At 35.9% G+C, this 24,397-nt stretch overlaps 1 protein-coding gene across 1 annotated transcript in view; it reads right to left on the minus strand.

Annotated features, from left to right (window-relative positions):
* Nucleotides 1-24,397, minus strand: part of CFAP47 (cilia and flagella associated protein 47) — a 474,307-nt gene that overhangs the window by 160,003 nt on the left and 289,907 nt on the right. The window contains exons 47-49 of the mRNA XM_057717674.1: nt 7,178-7,368; nt 6,556-6,699; nt 5,785-5,958 (exon numbers count right to left, since the gene is read on the minus strand). Of these exons, the coding sequence (XP_057573657.1) occupies nt 5,785-5,958; nt 6,556-6,699; nt 7,178-7,368 (509 nt within the window). The remainder of the gene's footprint in view (nt 1-5,784; nt 5,959-6,555; nt 6,700-7,177; nt 7,369-24,397) is intronic.

The following is a 24,397-nucleotide window of genomic DNA, read 5'->3' on the forward strand; positions in this document are numbered from 1 at the left end:
ATAGCTTTGTATTTAAGGGTTTGTAGTAAGTTTTAAAATCAGAAAGTGTGAGTCATCTAATTTCTTTCTTATTTCACGAGATTGCTTTGGCTCTTCTGCATCCCTAGCATTTCTATAAGAATTTCAGGATTACCTTGTCAAATTCTGCAAAAAAATCAGTTAGGATTTTGATACTGTGTTGAATTTGTGTATCAATCTTTTTTAATATTGCCATCATAACAATATTAAGTCTTCTGACCCATGAGCATGTGATGTCTTTCTATTTATTTGACATTTAATTTCCTTCAGTAATATTTTATAGTTTTCAGTGTACAAATCTTGACCTTCTTTTGTCAAACTTGTTTCTAAGCATTTTGTTCTTTTTGATACTATTATAAATAATTATTAATTTCATTTTGGATCATTCATCACTAGTGGATAGAAATGACTGATTTTTATATATTGATCTCATATCGAGCAAATCTTCTGAACTCATTTATTAGTTTTGATAGTATATCTAGTGGATTCTGTATAATTTTCTAAGATCATGATATCTGTAAATACAGAATGTATGATTTCTCCCTTTTCACTGTGCATGTCTCTATTTCTTGTCCTTAACTAACTCTACAAGCTAGTACCCTCTAGTATAATGTTGATAGAAGTGGCAAGAGTGGAAATCCTTGTCTTGTTCCTGACCATAGGGAAAGTCATTCAATGTTTTACCATTAAGTATGATGTTAGTTGTGGGATTTTCATGGATGCCTTTTAGCATGTTTCAAGCACACATGGAATACTCTCCAGGATAGACCATGTCTTAGGACATAAAAGAAGCCTCAATAATTTAAAAGGGATGGAATTATACACAGTATGTTTTTGACAAAAACAGAATTAAATTAGAAATCAAAAATAGAAAGAAATTTGAGAAATCCTTAAATAGGTGGAATTTAAAGCAACATAGTCCTAAATAACCAATAAGTCAAAGAAGAAATGCCAAGGGAAATAAGAAAATATTTCAAGCCTGTATAGTGAATGATTTATTGTACTTTTCAACTGCAGAATTTATCTTTTTATAATTTCTATATATTTACAGATATTATCTGTTTACTGAAGTTTTTCATTAATTCTTCAGATGCCATTTCTTTTAGTTTATTGAACATATCTACAAAGGTTTTATTATAAAGTCTCTGTCCAGTAATCCAACATGTGGGCTCCTTCAGAGACAACTTCTAGTGACTGCTTATTTTCTTGTATATGGGCCATACTCTCCTATTTCTTTCCTTTTTCTTTGTCTCATAATTTTTGTTGTTGAAAAAATGTATATTTTATACAAGGTAATGTAGCCATTTTTGAAATCAGGTCACTACCTTCCCATGGTTTATGTTGCTCTTGTTTTTATTGCTTTGTTCTTTGTAGATGTCATGATTTTTCCGGATGAACTCTGTAAATTCTGCATTTGCTGTAGTGTTTGCCCACTAAATAGTTTAGTGGTCAGTAACACAAGCATACCTTGCATTAGTGTACTTTGCTGCACACCTTGAATTAATGTACTTTGCTGTATTCTTGCATTAGTGTACTTTGCTGTATTGTGGGGTGGTTTTTTTTTTGTTTTTTTGTTTTTTTACAAATTGAAGATTTGTGGCAACTCTGCATAGAGCAAGTCTGTAAGTGCCATTTTCCCAGTAGCATTTGCTCACTTTGTCACATTTTGATAATTTTTGGAATATTTCAAACTTTTTCATTATTTTTATATTTATTATCGTGATCAGTGATCTTTGATCTTACTACTGTAACTGTTTTGGCATTTTTTAACAAACTATTTTTTAATGAAGCTATGTACTTTTTTTTTAGACATAATGCTATTGCACACTTAAACTACAGTATAGTGTAAACATAAACATAACCTTATATGCACTGGGGGAAACAAAAATTCATGTGACTTGCTTTATTGTGATATTTGCTTCATTGTGGTTGGTGGTCTAGAACCCAACCCAAATATCTCCGAGGTATGCCTGTAGTGTGTCATAGGTTTCTTTACATGCCTGAAACAATAAATCTTTTAACCTTTGTCAAGGAGCACTGCATACATGTTGTGGCATACTTTCATCACTCAGGTAGTTTACAACTCTATCTTAGCCTTAAATTCCAGCTCACACAGCACCTCTCCGTCAGCCAGAGATGAAAAAACTGGCACCCTTTCAGGCCTTCCCTGGGCAAGCCCACCACTGTGCACATGCATGTAGCCAGCTTGTTCCCCAGGGATATGTCAGAGTTTTAAAATCCCGTACAGACACCTTATCCCCCAGATCTTCCTTTCAAGTTTTTGGGCAAACTCTAGTTGGCCACAACTGTTATGTAGCCTTAGGCAACTGCAATGTCAAACTACTGCATATTTTTGTCAAATGTCTTGAGGATAGGGCCTTTCCATCAGAGCAAGATATGAGACAAGTCAAAAGATGACAACACCTTACTTGTGGGGTGGGGTGTTGCTAGAGAGCTACGAGAAAGGTCGAGTTGTGACAATGTACTGGGGATGGGAATTGTGAGGAGACCCATACAAAGCCTGCCTCTTCCTTTTTTTGCAACGTTGCAGTTTTCACAGCTACTGTGATTGCAAGATTGCATAGCTGAGGAGAGGGGGTTAGAAATAGGTCAAGTCAAAATGCTACAAATCACCATGCTCTTACCAGGATTCAGAGTTTTTCTTGAATAAATACTCCTCAGATTGTTTGAAATCTTTGTTTAATTTCAAGACCTAAAAATATTCATTTTGACAATTTTTGTCAGTGTTTTTATTGCTTTTAAAGAGGAATAGATTTATGAAAGCTCCCTGCTCCACCATTCTGGAAGTCCCAGGTCTCCTGTTTTCTTTATCACATCACTATTTCCTACTACTTGGTCACTTTGATAAAATGCCAAATGAATAATAACAGCAATAAAAATAGAACAAGGAAAAGATATGAGAAGAATATACTGAGTTTGAGTTGTTAGCGGATTGTCAAAGTGGAGGTGTACAGCAAACAGTTGAAAATGAGGAGCTGAAGCTAACACATCTTGAGTAAAAGTATGAATTTGGCATCTGTACCTAGATGATAGTTTGAAGCCAAGAAACTGCCAAGTGGGATGTTGTACAGACATAAGAACACTTTAGAAGGTAAACACTGGAAATGAGAAGGCTAGAGGAATAAAATGACCAGATAAGTAACAATCAAGAAATAGCATAGAAATGAGAAACAAAGAATGATTGAAATAAAGGGTGAAGAGTGTTAAGAAGGCAGATAGACAGTGCAAACATTATAGGAGTTTGGAGGCAAATAACCTGGGAAAAGAATTGATTTCTCTTGACCAATATTTACAGGTGATCTTTGTGGTAGAAGTTTCAATAGAGTAGAGGAGCTACAAATGGACTACCATGAAATAAGAAGTGATCAGGTAAATACAGCTTTTTCAAGTTTAGCAGTCATGGAAAATATAGAGGGTAAGAGTTGAAGGGGTATTGTTAGAGACAAGTTTTATCTTATAATGGAAAATATTTGAGAATATTTACAGATTAAGAAAAATAATCCAATGATGAGGAAGGTATTGGGGGGGGGGGGTGGGAAGAATGTGAATCAGCCCTGACTGCACAGAGGCCAACTTCACATTACACATAGAAGAATGAAGATGGAGAATCAGAAGCATTTCAGTAGTCTCAAAGCAAATGCAAGATGAAACCTGACACTGTAAAGCAAAGATTCTGAGCCTAGCCTTTCTCCTTAGCAGCATCTCAGTTGTTTCTCAATAGAATTTCCATTGAAATACCAGCAATAAACTAAATATTATTAATGAAAAGAAATGCCAAATTGATAATGCTCATTAGTACATGTTGATTAAAAATAATGATTTTCAAATTAAGAAAGGTGATACTTTATTCATAATATCTCTAGGAACAAATGTTTTTTCAGTTTTAAACATGTTTCTGTTGTTTTATAATTGCTGGTGCTATTTAAATATAGAAATATAGAAGTACTGGAATACCTGAACAGTATTATTAATATCTTAACAAAATGACATTTAATTAATTTAATATGTAATATCTTTAATTACAGAAAGGGCCTCACTGAAAATTTATACTCTAAACGTAAAATTAACCAGATTCTTCAGTTTTATTTGTGTATTGAAACAATATAAATGTAGACTTTATTATTTCTTGTGAATGTAATTCTGTTATGAGTAGAATTCCACTTCTAGATTTAAGTAGAAAAGTATAGTTAATATAGCATAATTATTATTTTTAAAGGCCTACATTTTTAAAAAAATGTATTTATTCTGAGGAATAAAAACTTTAAAAAACTACAGACATCACCTCTGCCATAACAACAAAATGAAATAACAAATGTTAAGAAATTAAATAATTTTTTCTTTAAGCTGTTTTCATCAAACTCTTAAGACAGGATTTCTTGTTCACCAGTAAATTCAGGAAGGGGAAAGGGAGTGGCGGAAAAATGATTTCTTTCCTTATTTATAGCAACTGCAAATAGTCATTTTTTTTTTCTCGTTTCCTCCCTTCCTTCTTTCTCTACTTCCTTCCTTTCGTTTGAAATGTCACCCATTATGTTTGTTCATTAAACAAAACTTCCTTGAAAAAGTGTGGATATGAGGGGCATGCCCCTTTTCTCACAGGTCATAATCTGGTGGAGAACAGGTAATAGCAATAGGATGTAATGTACATGATGATGGGAAAGATAAAAAAAATGCTGTGGAAGCACATGAAAGGCATCTACTCCAGGTTTATGGGGATCTAGAAGTATCCTTGGAAAAGTGGCATCTAAGATTTGCCCTAAAGAATGAAAAGGAGTTAGACACAGAGAAGTGGAAGATAGGGAACTGGATAGCGATTTCCAGGCAGTAGTAAAACGAAATACTGTATACAATAGCCTAAGTGTGGCTGGAGCCAGGAATGGTAAGAGATGAAGCTGAGCAGACAGGCTTTTGAAGCACATGAAAGTCACTTCAGAGAGCATGGACTCAATCCTGAAGGCAAGAAATGAGTGAAGAGTTTTAGCAGGGGAGTGAGAAGATGAGATTTTCATTCATAATATTCACTCTATTTGCAATCCAGTAAGTAAAGAAGAAGAAAATCAAAGCAGATATTTTTCAAGATTACCCAAAAAAGCAGAGGACAAACCCAGAGAATTTCTAAACTTCTGAAGTACCCTCTAAAACTAGATTCAGGCATCTATGATGGATAGATATTTGAAGCTTCTTTGAGGATTCTATCCCGCACACAATTTGTAGATAGATAAATATGGGAGTGGGAAGTAGAAAAATTTATTTTCAGATTTGCTTAAACAAATCAAGTGAGAAAGTCCAAGTACAAAGCCTCATAAAAAATAAAGGTATAAAGAATTATGCATTTCTTCACATTCCCACTAGTATTCATACTGGTAAATGATAGGATACACTTTTGAAATTTCATGCCTGCAGATATCACGTTACAATTTTAAAAGCTGTTTAAAAGTTTTTTTGAAAATATCTTTCATTATCATGTGCAATTTCTTCAAGTGAAAATACCTATGACTCAAGTAAATTTTAATGTGTTTTATGATTGTATACTAATACTTAGATATAAAACTTGTTTGGTGCTAATTCAACTTCATAATCGAAATGGCACTTTAAAAGCTGTTGGACTAATAGAAAGGAGAATTCTAACCACCTCCTTATGTCACACTGCTTCACCTAGTTAAATAAAATGAAATGTTTTCAAATTTCATATAATTCAATATACTCCTTCTGAAAACACTTTCATACTAAAAAGAAAAACCTTACCTTAAATGCTAGGATGCTGGTTGTATAATTAGGGACCATTATGGGTTTATTTGTTATCTTCCCCACTTGACAGTTTATGGTGATGTGTTCCAAGGCTGAGGGGCTTTTTCCAATCCCTTTTATGTCAAAGACATGCTCCATACCATCTACTTCATTCTGTAGAATAAGTTTGCCCTGTGACAAATCAGCCAAATTTCAGCTCTATAGGAGTGACAGTCAGATGCCAACAATCTCTTCTATCTTAGTAATTTTGAATCTGATTAATGAAATGAGCTTTCAAGGAGGTGTTAGTCATTGACTTTTCCAGTTTATATATAAATACTTCTACTGAACGAATGAAGATGAATTTCCTGTGAAATGCTCTTTATTTCTTTTCACTTTCTCTAAGTGACAGTTCAAGAGACATTCTCATACATAGCAATTATATGCCTGTTTACATCCTTGCCAAAGAAATATAACTTAAGAAAATATTTTCTCAAGTACAAACTTCCTTACTGAATAAAAACAAAGCAATGATTTTACTTTGTTAAACATACTATGTAAAAATAATCTAGACATAAATATTGACAGCCTATGACATCATGAATTTCAGAATATTTATCCCTGAAGTTACAACATTTATTACAGTTTTAAGCAGAGTGAACAGCATAGATTAAATTCATGGAAAATATAATTTTTCTGCAAGAAAATTTATCATAAATTATATAGGTTAACATCACACATTGGTTTATTGACATATTAATGCTAGGGGAAAAATCAATGAGTTCATACCATAATCTCACATTCCAAAATAGGTCTGAATGTGAGAGGATAATTCACAGTTTCACCTGGTCCAACATGTAAAACAGGAGGTCCATAAAACCATTTTCCTTCTATAGTAACTTGACATTTCCATTCTTTCTTTGTTGTATTATTCTAAAGCATAAAAATAAAGACAGAAAAATATCAGAGATAGAAAAATATCAGTGTAAAAAATTCAAAATTCCTTATAATTATATTACCCTTGTGTATGCTATTATCACCCACTAACAGCCAAGCTACAGCCAATCACTGTTCTTAGTGCCTCTGAGCCCATTTTAAACAAGTGTTAAGATCACAACTGAATCTGGAGCAGAGTGATCTGAGAGATCACCACTCTGCTTGGTTTGACGATAGGTTAAGGAAGTTAGAGTTAATTTTTTAAGCAAAGAGATCCAGCAGAAGTGATTAATCAGGTGAGTAATATGATAACATTTATATTCAGGAATAAAACTGTGACATTAATGTGGAGAAATAAATGGCAGCACATAGTGCAATTAGGAATCGGTAACAGTTCAGATGAGAGGTTTGAAGGACTTTGAGACAGTGGCAGTGGGAATGAAGAAAAGTACAAAAGAAACAAGTTTGTACTTACTATTGGAATATTTTGGGTAAGGGCTTCAAATGCTGGTGTTACAAAATCAAATCTGGCCTCTGGACCTTCTGCATCTACCACACCTTCAATGCAATAGACATGCACGTCATACCTTGATGTCAACAAGATTTTACAAGGGTAGCGTCCAGGACTGAGAGGAGCAAATCGTAAAGGAACTAGAACAGATCCATCTGCGAATATGAAAACAATTAAAAAATACTTTAATCATTTTTGATAGTATAAATCCTAAAATTCATTTTCAGGTAAAGCAATATTTTATTTTATTGTATTTAATTGTATGATATAATACAAAAGAGACTAGGTTATAACAAGGTAACACACTACCCCTTAGCCTCCTGGGCAATACAAGCAAGTTTACTTTTTTATTAATGACAGAATATATCCTGCATAGGTCAGAGGAAGGTCTGCTCCATAAAGCCACTGAGGGACCCAGGTAAACCTCTCCTCCTTAGTTTATGGGTCAGGGGAAGAGTAGCTGAAAGTTTGCTCAAGGGCTTTTCAGTGCTCAGCCCAAAGTCAACAAACATCACAGTGAATTGGTCAGACCCAACCACACGGTTCTATCTCAGCCTACAGGGGCTGAGAACTGAGAGACACGTGGAATATTTGGTAAACATTATTATCTGCCACATTTCTATGGCATAGAGGTGCTCTGTCCCATAGCAATCAAAATAATTTGCATCTTGACCAGCAGACAGAAATAACTTTTTCATAGTTAATAACCAAGGGAAGCCAAAAGAGGCATGTCCAATGAATACTTCTCATATCACCTTGTTATACCATATACCTTAATAGCTAATATCATTTCTTACGGTGGGCAGGCTATCTATGCTGGTCCTTTCCTTCCAAGCAACACTACTTCTTCTCTGAAGGTCACCATTTTCTTATTCTCCATGAAACGAGAAAATAGTTATAAAAATCTCTCAACCCTAAAGGAGGATGCAGTATAATAACATAATACAAATTTCACTGCTAAAGCCAAAGTATTTAAGTTATAGATGAGAAACAAGTGATTAAAAAAATGTTTAGAAGCCTAATTCTGTGCAAGGAAATTCTCCGAAACCAAGAAAACAGATCAAGCTTATCAACCAATGGACCAGACAAGTATTAAGATTGGCTATAATTTTAATTCACTCACATTTAACACCTCAGATGTTAAAAATGGCAAAGTTGTTTTCAAATACACTGAAGTCTATATGCCAAGAAGACCAGTCATTCTTGCAAGAACATTAAATGCTTTAAATCATTTTTAACACATATTGAGGATGTGTATGTGTGTGTTATATGTTGTGTTATAGGTTATAAAAATATAATCATCGTATATTATACAGAATATATTGTGTGTTGTATATTGCTGTATGTCATATGTTATGTATAATGTCACAGTTATATATTATATGTTAAAAAACAATGACAGTGGATCACACTTGAAATCTATATTACATCTAACCAAAGTCCAAGATTCTCAGCTGGTCTAAGGAGGAAACAGAGGCTGTCAGATGTTATAATTTTTATTCCATCCTATTCAAGTGCAAATCTAATTTTAGAATAAATTTTTTTTCTTGTCAAAAAGGACTCCAGGCACATTTTATCATCTGTTGTTCATTGATTACTTTCATTCTGAGAAAAGTATTTAAATTGTGACAACATCATTAGAACAAACCAGGTGAGATAATTATTTGATTAAAATTTGTTGCTTTATTATGAGAAAGGAAGAAACCACATTTTTTTCTTGCATGAACAGATTGAAATGAAAATATTTAGATTAGGTAATTTAAATAAAATTAAACTGCTTAGAATATGAAATTTAATCAACTCAACAGTAATTATTATTTTCATCAATGACAAAGAATAACTAGCCATTTCATAGTAAACAATAACTGAAATGCACAAGCTCAAATCTAAAGCTTCTATCAAAAGCTTTATGTTATACACTATTTCCTTTTCCCTAAAAATATGCATTTCCTATTGATACTGAGTCTGAAAGTGAAAGCCAAGGACATTCTTAAGTGTACATTTTCCAACTTATGAAATGTTCATGAGCAAAGGCCCTAAGGAATATGCCATGCCAGCCCCTCTCCCTTACGAATCAACAAAGAAATTCATCATAATAGTGGAATTCGTGGAAATGATGGTTTTGCTGAAGATATATTGATAAAACAATATTTCTTTTTCTTAATTACCTGAAATAATTTAATTGATTAATGCTAGAAAAAAAAGTAGAAATATTATCATATATTACCAACAAGAAGCTGCTTGTGGATTAAGGTATTCATCACGCAGTATCCACATCCCCTTAGATATAAAATAGCAGAGGGAGAGACATCATATTTAGAAACTTGGAAATTTTCCTGGCCACACTGTGCCACCATAATATCACTCTCTTTTAAGGACATGTTTTCTCAAAGTCCTTTCCAATTCTGCTCTGTAGCAGATGTCATCCATTCTCTGCCATGTCCCCTTGGCATTTAATCCTCCCAGCAGGCCAATGGCTTTATGGAAAACGGCTCCTTTCTCCTTGAGGGCTTTCTCCAGTCATAAGAAGGTGTTTAACTCGCGCAAGGATGAGGCCAGAAGTGACAGTTAATGCCTGCAGCTGCAGCCCTCAACAAATAATGTATCAAACTAGTGGAAAAATAACCCAGCTTCTTTATCCTTGGGTTGGAATAACTGAGGTGAATTCTACCCCAACTCATAGAGATTCCCCAGTGCAACTGAACCCAAATTGCTCACAGTGGCAACTGCTCATGAACACTCCTTGAATTGGCTTCTTCTCTTTGCTGTCTCTCATTCTCTCACACTCCTACCTATGGTTCCTGAGATCAGTTCTCAAACTACTTGCTCTCAAGACCTGGTCTCAGGGTCTGCTGTTGGGGATCCCCAACCTAACACTTACCTTCAGACCAAGCACTTGCTGTCCTGGGCCTCATGCTTCCTAGAACCTTACTCTGAATATCCTCTGTCATTGTCTCCGTGCATGTGCAAGGAGGACATGGGCCCATTGGGACAGGCCTATGTTGAGCCCAGCCCCACCCATGTTCCAAGTCCATGGGTGTCACAATTCACAATCCAAAGTGCTTTAATCCCATTTCCAGTGCCTGCACAGAACTCTTCCCTATGTCAGTCCTCCTATTGGAAGACTCTTAGAATTGAAGAATAACTAAGAGGTGGCTATTAAGGGGAAGATGTCGACCAAGATTAATTATGTGAGCTGAGGTACCCACAAATTTGTACAAAAGACCTCTTATGATACACGTTAGAGTTGAAGGAAGAAAGAGAATGGGGTGGGCACATGCCCAGGGCCCAGCTATCCTGTGTTGTTATGTTCTAGTGCAAAACTCTGAGGAGCCCAAGAATTCTGAATTCAAACTTGGTCTTCTAATTTGGTATAAAGCGTTATTTCTCAGGATGGAATAATAGACTATATTCTATTTAAAAATTTGTTAGCTTGATTTACCACTTTCAAAATTTAGATATATGGTATATGGGTTTCCCATTGTACTTTTGACCTGGGCATTTCAAATGTCAGGGACATTCTGGACCTGTCCCTTCCATCCTTACTCTATTACATGTAGCTCACTTGGGGCCTTTTCTTTGCAGGTGATCCTAGTAACTATGGGAGTTGCTAGGGTTCTGCAATGAAAGATAACCAAATATACCTAAATTTACCAGATTATAGTTACTAAAGAAAATAAAGGAACATAAACAGAGAATCTCATGATAAAAATACTTAATTTTATATAACTTTAGCTACTAGAAGAAGTTGGTGTGATCTACGGTTTTTAAAATAACCCATAAAAATGGGCATCCAGCACATATTATCTAACAATCCCACTCCTGGGTATATATCTGAAGAAAACTCTCATTCGAAAAGATATATTGACCCCCAATGTTCATAGTAGCACTACTTACAATAGCCAAGATGTGGAAGCAACCTAAATGTCCACCGACAGATAAATGGATAAAGAAGATGTGGTATATGTATACAATGGAATACTTCTTGGCCACAAAAAAGAATGAAATAATGCCATTTGTAGCAACATGGATGGACTTAGAGATTATCATACTTAGTGAAGTAAATCAGACAGAGAAAGACAAATATCATATGATATCACTTACATGTGGAATCTAAAAAAAATTATACAAATAAACTTATTTACAAAACAGAAGCAGACTCACAGACATAGAAAACAAATTTATGGTTACCAAAGGGGAAATGGGGCAGGAGGAGAGGAATAAATTAGGAGCTTGGGATTAGCAGATATAAGCCACTATACATAAAATAGATAAGCAACAAGGTCCTATTGTATAGCACAGGGAATTATATTCAGTATCTTGTAGTAAACTATAATATATATAAAACTAATCATTTTGCTGTACACCTGAAACTAACACAACACTCTAAATCAACTATATTTCAATATAAAAAAAAAGTTCAGTGAGAGAAGGAGCTTGGATTGAGGGGTGTCCATGGGTCAGAGGGTTTCCAGGCATTCTCTCTATATAGAACATGTCCCTGTATTTCATGATTTTTTCCTGAAGCATGTATTGACTTTGTCAGGACACCCTAAATGTCCTATATTCTGTCTTTTTCAATAAATTGCAAAATTTTGCTGTTAAAAAAACGTGTAATTTCAGATCCTAGAATAGGTCATGGTTGGGACAATAAATCAATACCACTGTTTTGGTCAGCTATCATAGCATAACAAAGTCTCCAAAACTTAGTGGCCTAAAAAAAAGCCCCACCATTTATTTGTTCATGATTCTGTGGTCTAACCTTGCTTGAGAAAGCTTACCTGCTTCACGTGGTATTGGCTGGGCTCACTCATGCATTAGGACCTCAACTGGGAATTCTATCCATGAGCTCTCTAATATTCTATGAGATGAGCCCAATATTTTTCATACAGTACAGAAGAATTACCAGTAGCAAAAGAATGAAAGCCCTGTGCACAAACGGTTATCACATATCTGCTTCTTTCACATTCCTTAATAATCCATTGGCCAAAGCAAGTCGCATGGCCAAGACCAGGGCACAGAGGCCACATAAAACGCGTACAGGCAGATATGATCCACCTGGGCTTTTACTGAAACAATCTACCATGTCTTAACTGCAAAGCAAGATATGTGCATTAAACTGGTGAGGTGAAAGATGCCTTCAACTAAGAGTTAAAAATTCTGTTTTCTAGTGTTAGTTCTTCTTCTACATTGTGTGATCTTGGACAAACAGAGGTTTTCTTTGTTTTGTTTTTTCTGAATTCAAGTTCTTAAATCTGTTTAAATTAAGGACTGAGATTTGATCAGTAGCTTTCAAACATTTTATTTTTTGGCTTGGTGGGGGTGGGGATGGGGGTATGTATCTGAACAATATCTACGACAGAATCTCAATATATAAAACAAATTAACCTAGAGTCAATCTGGTTGAAGGAAGGCACTAGAACCTCCCATTCACTTCCACAGCCTCCCTATACACAAACCAAAGCACTTTAGAAGAATGTTAGACCTCTAAAGAATATAATTTGTATAAATGTATTCATTTTTGGGCTGTGTTGGGTCCTTGTTGCTGCGCATGGGCTTTCTCTAGTTGTGGAGAGTGGGGGCTACTCTTTGTTGTGGTGTGCAGGCTTCTCAGTGCAGTGGCTTCTCTTGTTGCGGAGCACGGGCTCTAGGTACACAGCCTTCAGTAATTGTGGCACGTGGGCTCAATAGTTGTGGCTCACTGGCTCTAGAGCACAGGCTCAGTAGTTGTGGCACATGGGCTTAGTTGCTCCGCGGCATGTGGGGTCCTCGCAGACCAGGGATCAAACCTATGTCCCCTGCACTGGCAGGCAGATTCCTAAGCACTGCACCACCAGGGAAGTCCCCAAAGAATATAATTTGATTAACTGATCTCTGAGGTTTCTTTCTGCTTTAACATTCCATGATTATATGAAAGTACATCAGAAAAGTGGAACAGACTAAGTAATACAGTAAATTGTTCATTAACTTCTATAGTTAATTATATAAGTATATCATTAGCAATCAATAGTCAGAAATTATTAATTCAGAAAATGAGGTATCAAGAGAATGAATAAATAAATTTATGATATGAATTCATTTATAAAATGAACTTAAACAGATATATATTTGTTGTAAATTAATGTATGAGTAATTATATTTTCAAATTTTTTTTGGCCTATTTGCTAATCCCACTTCCGTCTACTACTGGAAAGTTTTAGTGTAGATTTTTTTCCTGTTACACAAGTAAAGGACCAAATCACATGCCGGTTGGAAGTTTACCCATTTTAGTTACTTTATTATGTTCTTTTCGGCACATGAGCATCTGCCTCATAAATACTCTGGCAAAGTAAGTGATCGATTCATTATGTGCTAACAATTTCTCATTATTGAGTTTACTCATTTAATATCAAAATCTTGAAGTATGCCAAAAGATTTCCTATAAAAAAGAAAAAAGTTCAGCAATTACAATTTAAGAGTGTGCTTGATTTATTTTGTAAAATGTTTTCATTAATATCATCCATTCAGGTAAAACCATTTTCTGAAATGGTTCAGCTGCTTAAATTGTCAAATTTATTATACTATTCAATAGAATAACAATAATTTAAAATGATAGAGACCCATACTAATTACTGACAAATTCAATTTGTGAAATACTGGTTAAGATGGATCTTATCACTTCAAAAGAGGCTGGCTGAATTACTTTTGCTTTTCTATCACCAAGAATATCTAAAATAATATTTAAGGGTGAAAAGAAAGAGAGATAGGAAGAGAGGGAAAGGGAAAAAAGAAAAAAAGAAGGAAGATGGAAGGAGGATAAAAATAAAGAAGAGGGAAGTTGGAATTGAGGAAGGAAAAAGAAAGTGTGGTGGATGCTAAGAGAATGGCATGTGACCTTCTTTCCTAACCAATTCCAAATAGTTGAGAGCATCACACTTGTTTCCACATGAAGTTTCTAAGTAACTGCAAGCAGAAAAGACTGGTATGCAGTTCCCTGTCAAATTTTGCTGAAAGGCAATATCTATACATCTCCTCAGGCACCCTAAAGCACAGGAAAAAGACCAGAGAGAGATATGAAAGTGCTATAATAAGTAAATGGCAAGAACTGCCAATTATTTCCAGCATAGTCAAGCTAGGTTTAATAGGTAAAGGAATACCTAACCTTATTGTGTTGGTCAAGTCTAGTAGGGCCTTACTAATGTTCTATTGGCTTGCTGTAACAATTATTGAGAGATGTATAATAAAATCTCCCACTCTGTGGATCTGTTCATTTTTCTTCCACATTTGCCCATCTTTTCTTTGTACATTTTGAGGTTATGTGATTAGGTGGAAATAAGTTCAAAATTTTTCTCTACATTGGAGTATTCCTTTTTAAATTAATACATTTATTTGCCTTAAAGCCTACTTATTCTTTTTTTTTTTCTTTCAGTGCTGCACAGCTTGTGGGATCTTAGTTCCCTGATAAGGCACTGAACTCGGGCCCCTGCAGTGAAAGTGCCGAGTCCTAACCGCTGGACCACCAGGTGATTCCCTAAAGCCTACTTATTCTATATTTATGCCAGCTATTTTTTAATTAGTAAATACCTGGCATAAGTTTTTGGATATTTTACCAGGTAATTTTGTAAATAGCATAAAGCTGTATTTCACTTTCCATTGTGAAAATATCAACTTTTATATTTATTGTGATTAATGACATTTCTGTTTAATATCTCATTTTGTGATTATTGTATTAATCACTGCTCTTTGATTCCAAGTTTTTCTTCTGAGCTCAATTTCTTCATCCATAAGTAGATTCTCCTTTGTTCTTTTAGCAACTATCTATGAGTTTTAAATTGTCTCAATTTCATGTTGAATTGAAAATATTTTTATTTCATTCTTACTCTTGAGTGATAGTTTACTGGGATTTAAAATTCTAGGCTGACAGTTAATTTGCTTCAGTAGTACAATATCATTGTCTTCTGGCTTCTATTGTTTCTGCTGGTAATTCTGCCTTCAATATAATTTCTGTTCCTTTGAAAATGTCTTTTTCTCTTGTTGCTTTTCAGAATTTCTCTTATCTTTGCCATTCTACTGTTTCATGATAATTTATTTAAGTGTGAATTTAGGTGTCACTCTTTTAACTTCTAGCATTTAAAAAACCATTCTGTCTTTTCTTTTCTTATTTGCTTCTATAAATAGGAGAGGGTTATCTTTCCTAAGTGGTCACTTGTACAGGGTCTCACTTCCCTTTCATTTTGATCTCTTAGATCTAAATGTGGAGGTAGCTCAATGCATACCCTTGGGTCAATATCCTGTATCAAACAAGCATCCATCTATTAGATGTTGGGGGAATATTTTCTTATATCCACTAGTAGTTTTCAAATCACCTAGGGGAAAATTTACATCTTAGAAAATTTCGCCAACTTCCCATTATTGGATAAACTCTAATCCCACCAATAACATGTACCAAAAAGCACTTGGACTCTTCCATTCTCTGTCACCACCACCAGATCTACATGCTAGGTTCTATACATGCTTATGATGAAATGATATTCTTCCACATTTTCCTCTACAGTTACAGTCATTTTAAGTTCAGTGGTTTGTTTTCTTAAGAGAGGTACAAACAGAGAAGTGTTAATAGAGGATCACCTTGGAAAGTTTTTCACATATATTCATTCATTAAAAAAATATTTTAACACCTACTATGTACCAGGAGGTCTGCAATTAGGAGGCAGCTTTCTAGTTTTCTGATAGGTTGCAGATAACACATTTCTGAGGGAAAGGCAGATCATGGGACTAGACTGTTTCCTTTTTATATCTAATTATGTTTTAATTGAGCATGAGCCTATGGAGGTTATTAAATGTGTTTTTCAATCAGGTCACATCAGCTCAGTAATTACTGGGAATTCCTCATAGGATTTATGCAAATTGGCGGCTGTTATCTTTACTTTCCATTGATATTGAATTTCTGTATGTTTTCATGGAACATTTAATGGAAAATTAGGCAAGAGCCTATCGTGGAACTGTAGCTTGCCATTATTTAAACTAGGAAGTTGTCTTTTTCGTATAACTTTTTTCAGAAGACAAAATTTCCAAAAGAACTAAAATAAGATCTTACATTCTAATTAACCCCTCCATGGGGAAGGAAGCAAGGGATTGCAGATAGCAAATTAAGTTTGTGTTTTGCATTTTCAATTCTGAATACCACAAACTTTCTCTAGTTGTTTTGTATTAAACATAAAATGTTTTGAACAGAGTTGAGTTTTAAATTCTCATAGATTGATTTACTAAGTGTGTAGATTAGTCTGAATGAACTGTTAGCAAGCCAATAGAAAGCACATTCTCTAGGAATTAGACCCGGGAAAAGGTTATACAATTTTCAATTAAATGACTCCCTAAGTGTACTCTTGCATAGCATATGTTCACTACTGACAACCTAATAGGAAAAATAAGACTGCTTAAAGTTCAAATTTTTTTTACTTGCAGGCAGGCTTTATGTCCACAGCTATGAAACGATAAAAGGCAAAGTAAGACATTTATCCAACTGAAAATATCTTATATTAAAACTATAAGGATAAAGAATACACAGTCATGGATCTTATAATTATTTTGACTTGCTTATGCAAATTATTTGATTTAAATTATATTTTATTTGATAATATAGGACACAATCTCATCTCATTATCGCATGGGGTGGAGTAAAAAGAAAGAAGCTGGAGCTGACAAAAACAAAAGTGTTAGGACAGGACCCATAATGGCAATTAAGCAAGCTGTAAACTCTGACTATGGGAGAACAGGTATGGGAAGGTAGCCAGATAAGAAAGGCATTTTCGTCAAACAATAGTTATGACTGGGATTTTCAAAAGTAGGAACTGAAACTATAATCAGGTAAGTGGTCCACAGAAAAGGAGAACTAGGTCAGGCTGACATCAGAGGCCAGTCCACAGTCAAGAAAGACCCAGGATCCAAAGTTCAGGGGTGAGATTCTTGTTTGAGGGGCTTTGGGCTGTCAGAACAAGGGTGGATGGCAGGAAGAGTATAACAGTACCCAGGGAAGGAGTCTGGTAACAACACACCTGGATTTAAAAAAATAAAGTAGAAACCTATGCCTGGGTAGTGGAACACACGAAAAAGAGGGAGATGTATCACAAGGATGAGATCATATGAATGAGGAGCCAGGGCTGCCAGATTTAATGTCAGAATGGAACCAAGTGGGACCCTATGGGGCCTTCCCAGGACAGACACTGCCCCCCCCACTCCATCTTCCACCTGCCCCTTGTTTGTAGAAAAGCTTTCATTTCCCAGGCCTGCCCTGAGTTACAAAAGGCTGTTTCAAGAATTAATTACTCATAGTATGTGAACATACAGTAACAACAACAACAAAAACAGCAGTTAGTTCAGGAGAACTCGTAACAATTTAAATGCTAAATCAGTCATATAGCTGTCACAAATCTTTAGTTCCTCCCTAAAGGACAAAGATAACAGTCTGGTGCACATTCCTGAGTCATTTTACAGATACTAAAACCTCCACCAGATGGAAGAAGTTAACTGCATGATGACTATGAGCATATAGTCCCCAGACCAGCTGGAGCCTGAGGACTGATGATGTTAATCTTTGTGACACTGCCCTATTACCGCAACATCAACCAGAGTATTGCACAGAAGCTGATCGCACACGATGCGACTCTCTCCCTCACCTTGCCTTTAAGACTCCTTCCTTGAAAACCATCAGGGAGTTCAGGTCTTTTGAACACGAGCTGCCTGGACTCCTTGCTTGGCACCTGCAATAAATGCTGCATGTCCTTCACTACAAACAGGTGTCAGTAGATTGGCTTTACTGTGCAGGCAAGCAGACTCAAGTTCACCTTGGTACTAGGAATAGTACTCATGAGACAGCACGGATGACACTGGAGATGGGGTGGGGGGTTGGAGGTGGCTGAGGAGGGGCATCAGCATAGATGGGCCCCTAGATGCTGGGTCTGAGATGAGATTTGGCTCAGGGCCTGCGATTGAAGTATGTCAGCAGAGATGGTAGGGGAAAAGAAAGGAAACTGGACAGCGTCTTTCTTGAAAGCGGCAGTGTACTAGAATTCTCTAAAATATTAACAATAAGACAACATTGTTGTAAGGGATACATTTTATGTGCTTCCTGAGATTCCCTTGGTTCCACCACCTCCAACCACTTGTTCCACCTCCGTGTTCCTCTGCCTGAGGATGACCTGTAACTTCCTCTAGAACTAATGGAGTCAACCCCTTGGCTGCTGCTTTACACACAGGTAGAACAGTCCCAACCTCAGAATTTGGGGCTTCTTTTGCCATGATAGGGGATAGAACCTGGCATTCCATGAGGCCAGGGAATGCCACCTTGAAGCCTAGGACCATTAACACTCATGGAGTAAACTCTGGCAAACAGGAGCAGGAGGCGGGAGATATTTCTTTCCTTCCTCTCTCACACTGACTGCTCAGGGCACTTTCTGTACACACAACTTTTCAAAAGTGACACCTGCTGAGTGACCTGTTACATCTCATCCTAGAGGTAAGATCATTAGTGTAACAGCTCATGGGTCATTCATTGCTTTGCTTCCCATTCTTCCCTTCCTTGTTTCTGTTTTTTCTCACTCACTGCCCTGAGACTGCACTGTAGGGGAGCAGAATTTTGCCACCCTAAAATAGGTCTCATTAGCATATTAATTGCTTTAAGTTGGTTATTTTCTGAGCCACAGCAGACATGCTAAAGGCTCTGAAAACCAAGTAGGAATTGCCCTTTTGTAAGAGAAGTCTCCATTTGTAAGGGTGTCTCCCTCTCTGTACCTGGAAGAGGAGGATGACCAAATCTCTAGAAACTCTTATCAATGGAGAAGGCAATGATTTAAGTCTGTATCACAATCATCCTTGTTTACTGTGCTTTTCTGGGTCACCTCCCACAACCGACTCTCCCCCTAACCCTCAACATCCTCTTTTGTCTTTAGCTGAGGATGGTATGTGAGGTGAGGGCTTTGGCCATTTTGGCAAGTTACTCCTTTTTCCTAGGTGTCTCCCATGTCTACATGTTATCAAACTTTGTTTGACTTTCTCCTATTAATCTGTCTCATGTTAATTTAATTCTTAGACCAATCAGAAGAACCTAGAAGAGTAGAAGAAAATTTCTTCCTCCCAGACAGCATCATACAAGTAAAGTATCAGTACTTAATTCTTGCCTCAGACTTCATTTTCTAGGGGACTCAAACTAAGAGAATTACTAACTTAAGAAGAAAGAGCAGTGTGACTATTTTTTATAGTATAGCACATGGAAAACAGCAATAGACAAAGACTTAGTAGACAAGTGCTTACTCAGGAGACTTGATGTGACCATCTCACATGGCCTCCTGAAGGGACTTAAATTTTCTGAGTCTGACTTTCTCAAATTGTAAAGTGGTAGCACTGTGCTGTGCAGCAGTGATTCCCCAGTTCTAACATGCAGATTAACAATGACAGTGATCTGGAGGGAAGCTTTTAAAAAGAAATTCCTAGACCTTTTCCAACCTGGGAATGATTCAGTAGGTCTAGATTTGTGCCTGAAATCTGTATTTTGTAAAAGATATTCAGGAATCACAGATGTACAATTAGGATTGGCAACTACTGGCAATGTGGAAAGAGTCCAGGCTTTGGATTCTGCATTTGTCAAATTACTTTCATTTATAAGTGTCAGAAACCCAAGCCAAACTAGCACAAACCACAGAGGTAATTTACTGACTCAGTAACTGGCATGTACAGAGGGAATGGCCACCTTAAAAATGAGAGCATCCAGAGATACACCTGAGATCATGAGATAGCATCTTTCTTTCTCAGCCTTTTGACTTTGCTTTCCTCTGTGCTGACCTCATGCTTGGAGATTCTCCCAACTTATCCTACCAACTAGCAAACCTGGCAGAAAAAAAAAGCCATCCCTTTCCCCAGATTCCACCAAAAGTCCCAAGTTTGCCTCTCCCTGAATCAACTGTGGTCAACTCAAACCCTGAAACCATTTCTGTAACCAGGTGAATAAACACTCCAATGACCAGAAAGCTAAGAAGAGATGTAAGAGATGTAAGGAGATGGGGTAGAGGATACCCAGAGAAAAAGAAATAGGCATGGCTTTCTTGACATAAGAGAAGCCATTTTTGGCCTAAGCTATTTTGTGATGTAAGCCTAGCCACAATGCTTACCCTTGAACAGGTCTCCATAATTAAATATCTTAAGGGAAGTGAGGGAATGCAGGAATAAAGGAAAAGCAATCAAGAAACAATAGTTCAGTGATCAAACAGAGTTCTAGTTCCTCCTCAAGGGATATACATAACAATCTGATACACATCTTTGAGTTCCCAGGTAGAGGATGGAATGATGATGTGGACCTTTTCTGACTTGAATCAACTAAAGCTTGAATTTTGTCAATTTTTGCCCAGATTTTATGCTGAATTCTCCTCTGTTCAAGCTCCTTCATGAAGATGCATACACCACTCAAGCCCCTTCATGAATATGCATGCCCCCTTAGCTTAAAACTTCCCCAATTTTGCGTTTAGAGAGACACTGCTTTGGGAAAGATCCCTGGTGTTTTCCTTACTTGCTGCAAGTAATAAATCCTTCCTTCTTCCGATCTTTGGCTTGACTGTCTTTTGAGTCAACACTCACCAAGAGGCAAACCCAGTTTTTGGGTAACAGGGAAGCACTTAGTTTGAATTGTATATCAGGGTTATTATGTACTCACTGCTGTCACTTACACTAGTCTATAAGCTTCCTGAGGATAAAACTTAGTCTGATTTCTTCATCATTTGAATCCCTTGAAAACAAATCCAAGTGAATGAACAAAACCCTTTTTAATTTCAATAAAATGTAATGAAATTTCTAACAAAAATAAGTTTTTAAAAGTAAAACATGAAGAATGGAAGAGGTACCAATATAATAAATTTTTAGGACAAATAATTAACTGAAATGCAACACAGTTGAGATATGGATATAGGTATATATTATTAATTAAAGTATTTTTATATGTGAGATAACATGTAGTATGCCAAGTCAATCCAAGCTATCAGTCCTCCACAGAAATTATTTCCTAACTTTTTCAGTAAGCATTTCCAGATCTTTCTTTCCTATTAAGATTTGTTGGAATCACATGATTACAGCTCAAAAATATTTTGGTGAAGATCTATATATTATCATATAACATTCATCTCAAAAATCACAATATTAACTGCAAGTCTAAAACCACTTTTTTCTGAGAAACACCAAGGTTGATGGCTAGAAATAAAAGGAAAAGAACAACATGATGTTTGTAAAAGGGAATTCATACAGAAGGGAGAAACTCAGTGTCCCCACAGTTGAGGCAAAGAAATGAAATGAAAAAGAGTAAACCTGAAACAGAAAGAGATGGGAGTGAACATTCTCAGCAGGTCAATCATTTGTCCACCATTGAGCCAGATTACAAAAGCACAGGACCAATTTTCTGACTCAGCTAAGGAATCTGTGAGCAGTGACATTAGACAGCCTTGTGAATTAAGGACAATACTTTGATCAATGGGACTGAACCCGACACCCTGAAATATAATTAAGGAAGGGGAGCAGAGGATTGTCACTGCCCTTGAACACATTCTCCAAAGGTGATGCACATCAATGACTCAGATTAAAAAGCATGATAGAAAGTACTATAATCACTAAGATATAAGTACCAATGGTCAGACCTTGAAATTTGTATAAGGTGTTCATGGTTTTATCTTTTAAGTGCCTACTCACCTACCAATCACTGAAACTAACATCACTCCCTCTTTGACTGCATCACCAGATCCCCCTCCCTTTTCCTAATGTTAGATCCAGATATGCTTCTACATGAAGTCTGATGGTTAGGTGCACCTGGGGAAGCCCTTCACATCCCAGAGGTGGTCAGGAGGCACCTCTCTGAGGAAGGCAGGATTATTATTTACTTCCACAAGAACTATCATCACAGTGTCTGCTATGATACTTATTAAGACACAAAAGACAAAGATCAAAATGTTAGAAGCATAAAAGACAAAAAGTCTCTAAGATTCTATGTTTAATGTTAAAATAAAAAAAAACCTTACTAAACATAGGAATGGTAAATAATCATAGACGCAATGCTTAAAAGAATATGACTTCAAATACCTTCTTTATGCTTTATTACACCCGTGTGCATATTACAATGGAATGTGCCACTAGTTAGCATTCTTTGCATTCAAATGAGTACTACAATTGCCCACAAACTTAAAAACAAAATTCCATTTCAGCCACTATTTTTCTACTGAGTTTTATTTTTAAAAAATGAAAACAAGCTCTATACTCTGTTCACCAAAAAATAAAATGATATAGCAGTGACAAGAAGATTTCCAAATTACATTAATACGGTTAACTTACCTAACTACTTCCCTGATTTCTACTACAGTCTTGTGCATGAAATTTAATACACCTTTATTAAAATCCCTTTTGAATCACCATGCATGAAAATATAAAATGGATTTCATTAAAAAAAATTACACCTTCATTTTGTTTTTCTGAAAAATAAAAAGAGTGACTATTGCACCAGAACCTTCAAGTATAAGAAGAAAAAATAATACCCTGAGTCACAAGATGGAATGAAAGAATGAGTCACAGAAGAGCAGCAACCAATACTGAAAAAGCCATCCAAAATATATGTCCCAAGAATGGCAAACACTAGGGACAACTTTTCGCATCAAATTTCTAAAAGACAGGAACCCTCTCTATTGTATTCACTGCTATATCTCTGGTGCCTGAACACTGCTTACACAGAGCAGGCTCTCAATAAATATTTGTTGAATAAATTATCCCATCATTTAGCATCTTTGTTCAAAGAAAGTGAAAATATATGTTCAAGAGTGAATTTGTAATAGGGAAGAAACTTGGTATTCTATTACAAGTTAATCACAAAAGGCATGTTACCTATAAACTTGAATTACACATAATGGCCCATCTCTGGGAACCCTGAATCCCAGGTAATGAGTGTTAAGCTGAAATTATGTTTGTTTAGCTCACAGGAAATATCCTGACAAGGCCCATCTGTGAATAACTGCAGGAAGGAAGAAATTAACGCATCCCCTCCTTAGGCTGACCAGAACGAGGAAATGTTTGATGTTACTCCCACCCCTTTTAGTATAAAAAAAAGCCTGAATTCTAACTTAGGCAAGATGGTTCTTTGGGACAGTAGTCCACCATCTTCTCAGTGTGTTAGTTTTCTGAATAAAGTTGCTATTCCTTCCACCAGTAACTTGTCTCTTGGTTTATTGGCCTGTTGAGCAGCAAGCAGCACGAGCTTGGACTTGGTAACAAATTCTGCCACTAACTAACTGATTCTAGTTAAATTATTGAACCTCTCTATGTTTTAATTTCCTCATCTATAAATGTGGAGGCTAGAGCAAATCAGTGGCTTTAAAACTGTATTCACCAGAACTCCAGCCTTATGAGAATCTGCTTCATGAACCACCACTAGGGATACAGTAGGAGGTGGGGAAGGACAAGCAGACAGAGTTCTGGAGCATCTTCTCTAGTTTTGAACAGAGAAGCTTTACAATTATCTCATTTATGTACTGCATGATTCATAATATTTCAACTTGCCTTTCAAAATATCTATTATTATTGTTAATACACTCAATCAATGGGTCAAGAAAAAATGGGGAAATTAGAAAATGTTTTACAATTAGTGAAAATGGAGATTAAACATACAAAAACTTATGGGATTCAGCTAAAGCAGTGCTTAAGGGAAATTTATAGCTGTAAATGCCTATTACAAAAAGAAGAAAGATCTAAAATCTAAACCTAACCATCCACCTTAAGATAATGGAAACGGAAGAGCAGCCTAAGCTTTAAAAAAGTAGAAGGAAAAAATAATAAAGATTAAATGAGAAATTAATGAAATAGAGAAGATAAAACAAGAGAAAAATCACTGAAACCATAAGCTAGTTCTTTGAAAAGATAAACAAAATTGACAAAACTTCAGCTAAATGGACAAAGGAAAAAAGAGAAAATATTCAAATTATTAGAATCAGAAATGAAAGTGGGGGCATTACTTCTGCTTTACAGGAAACAAAAAACCAGAATGTAAGATAATGCTATAAACAATTGTATGCCAAAAATTAGATGACTTAAATGACACAAACTAGGAGTAGATGGGAACTTCCTCTGTCTTATAAAGGGCATCTATGAAAAATCTACAGCTATCATGAGAATTTAAAGACTGGATTTCTT

This window comes from Hippopotamus amphibius, chromosome X (genome assembly GCF_030028045.1).
Source record: "Hippopotamus amphibius kiboko isolate mHipAmp2 chromosome X, mHipAmp2.hap2, whole genome shotgun sequence".
In the NCBI taxonomy this organism is placed as follows: domain Eukaryota; kingdom Metazoa; phylum Chordata; class Mammalia; order Artiodactyla; family Hippopotamidae; genus Hippopotamus; species Hippopotamus amphibius.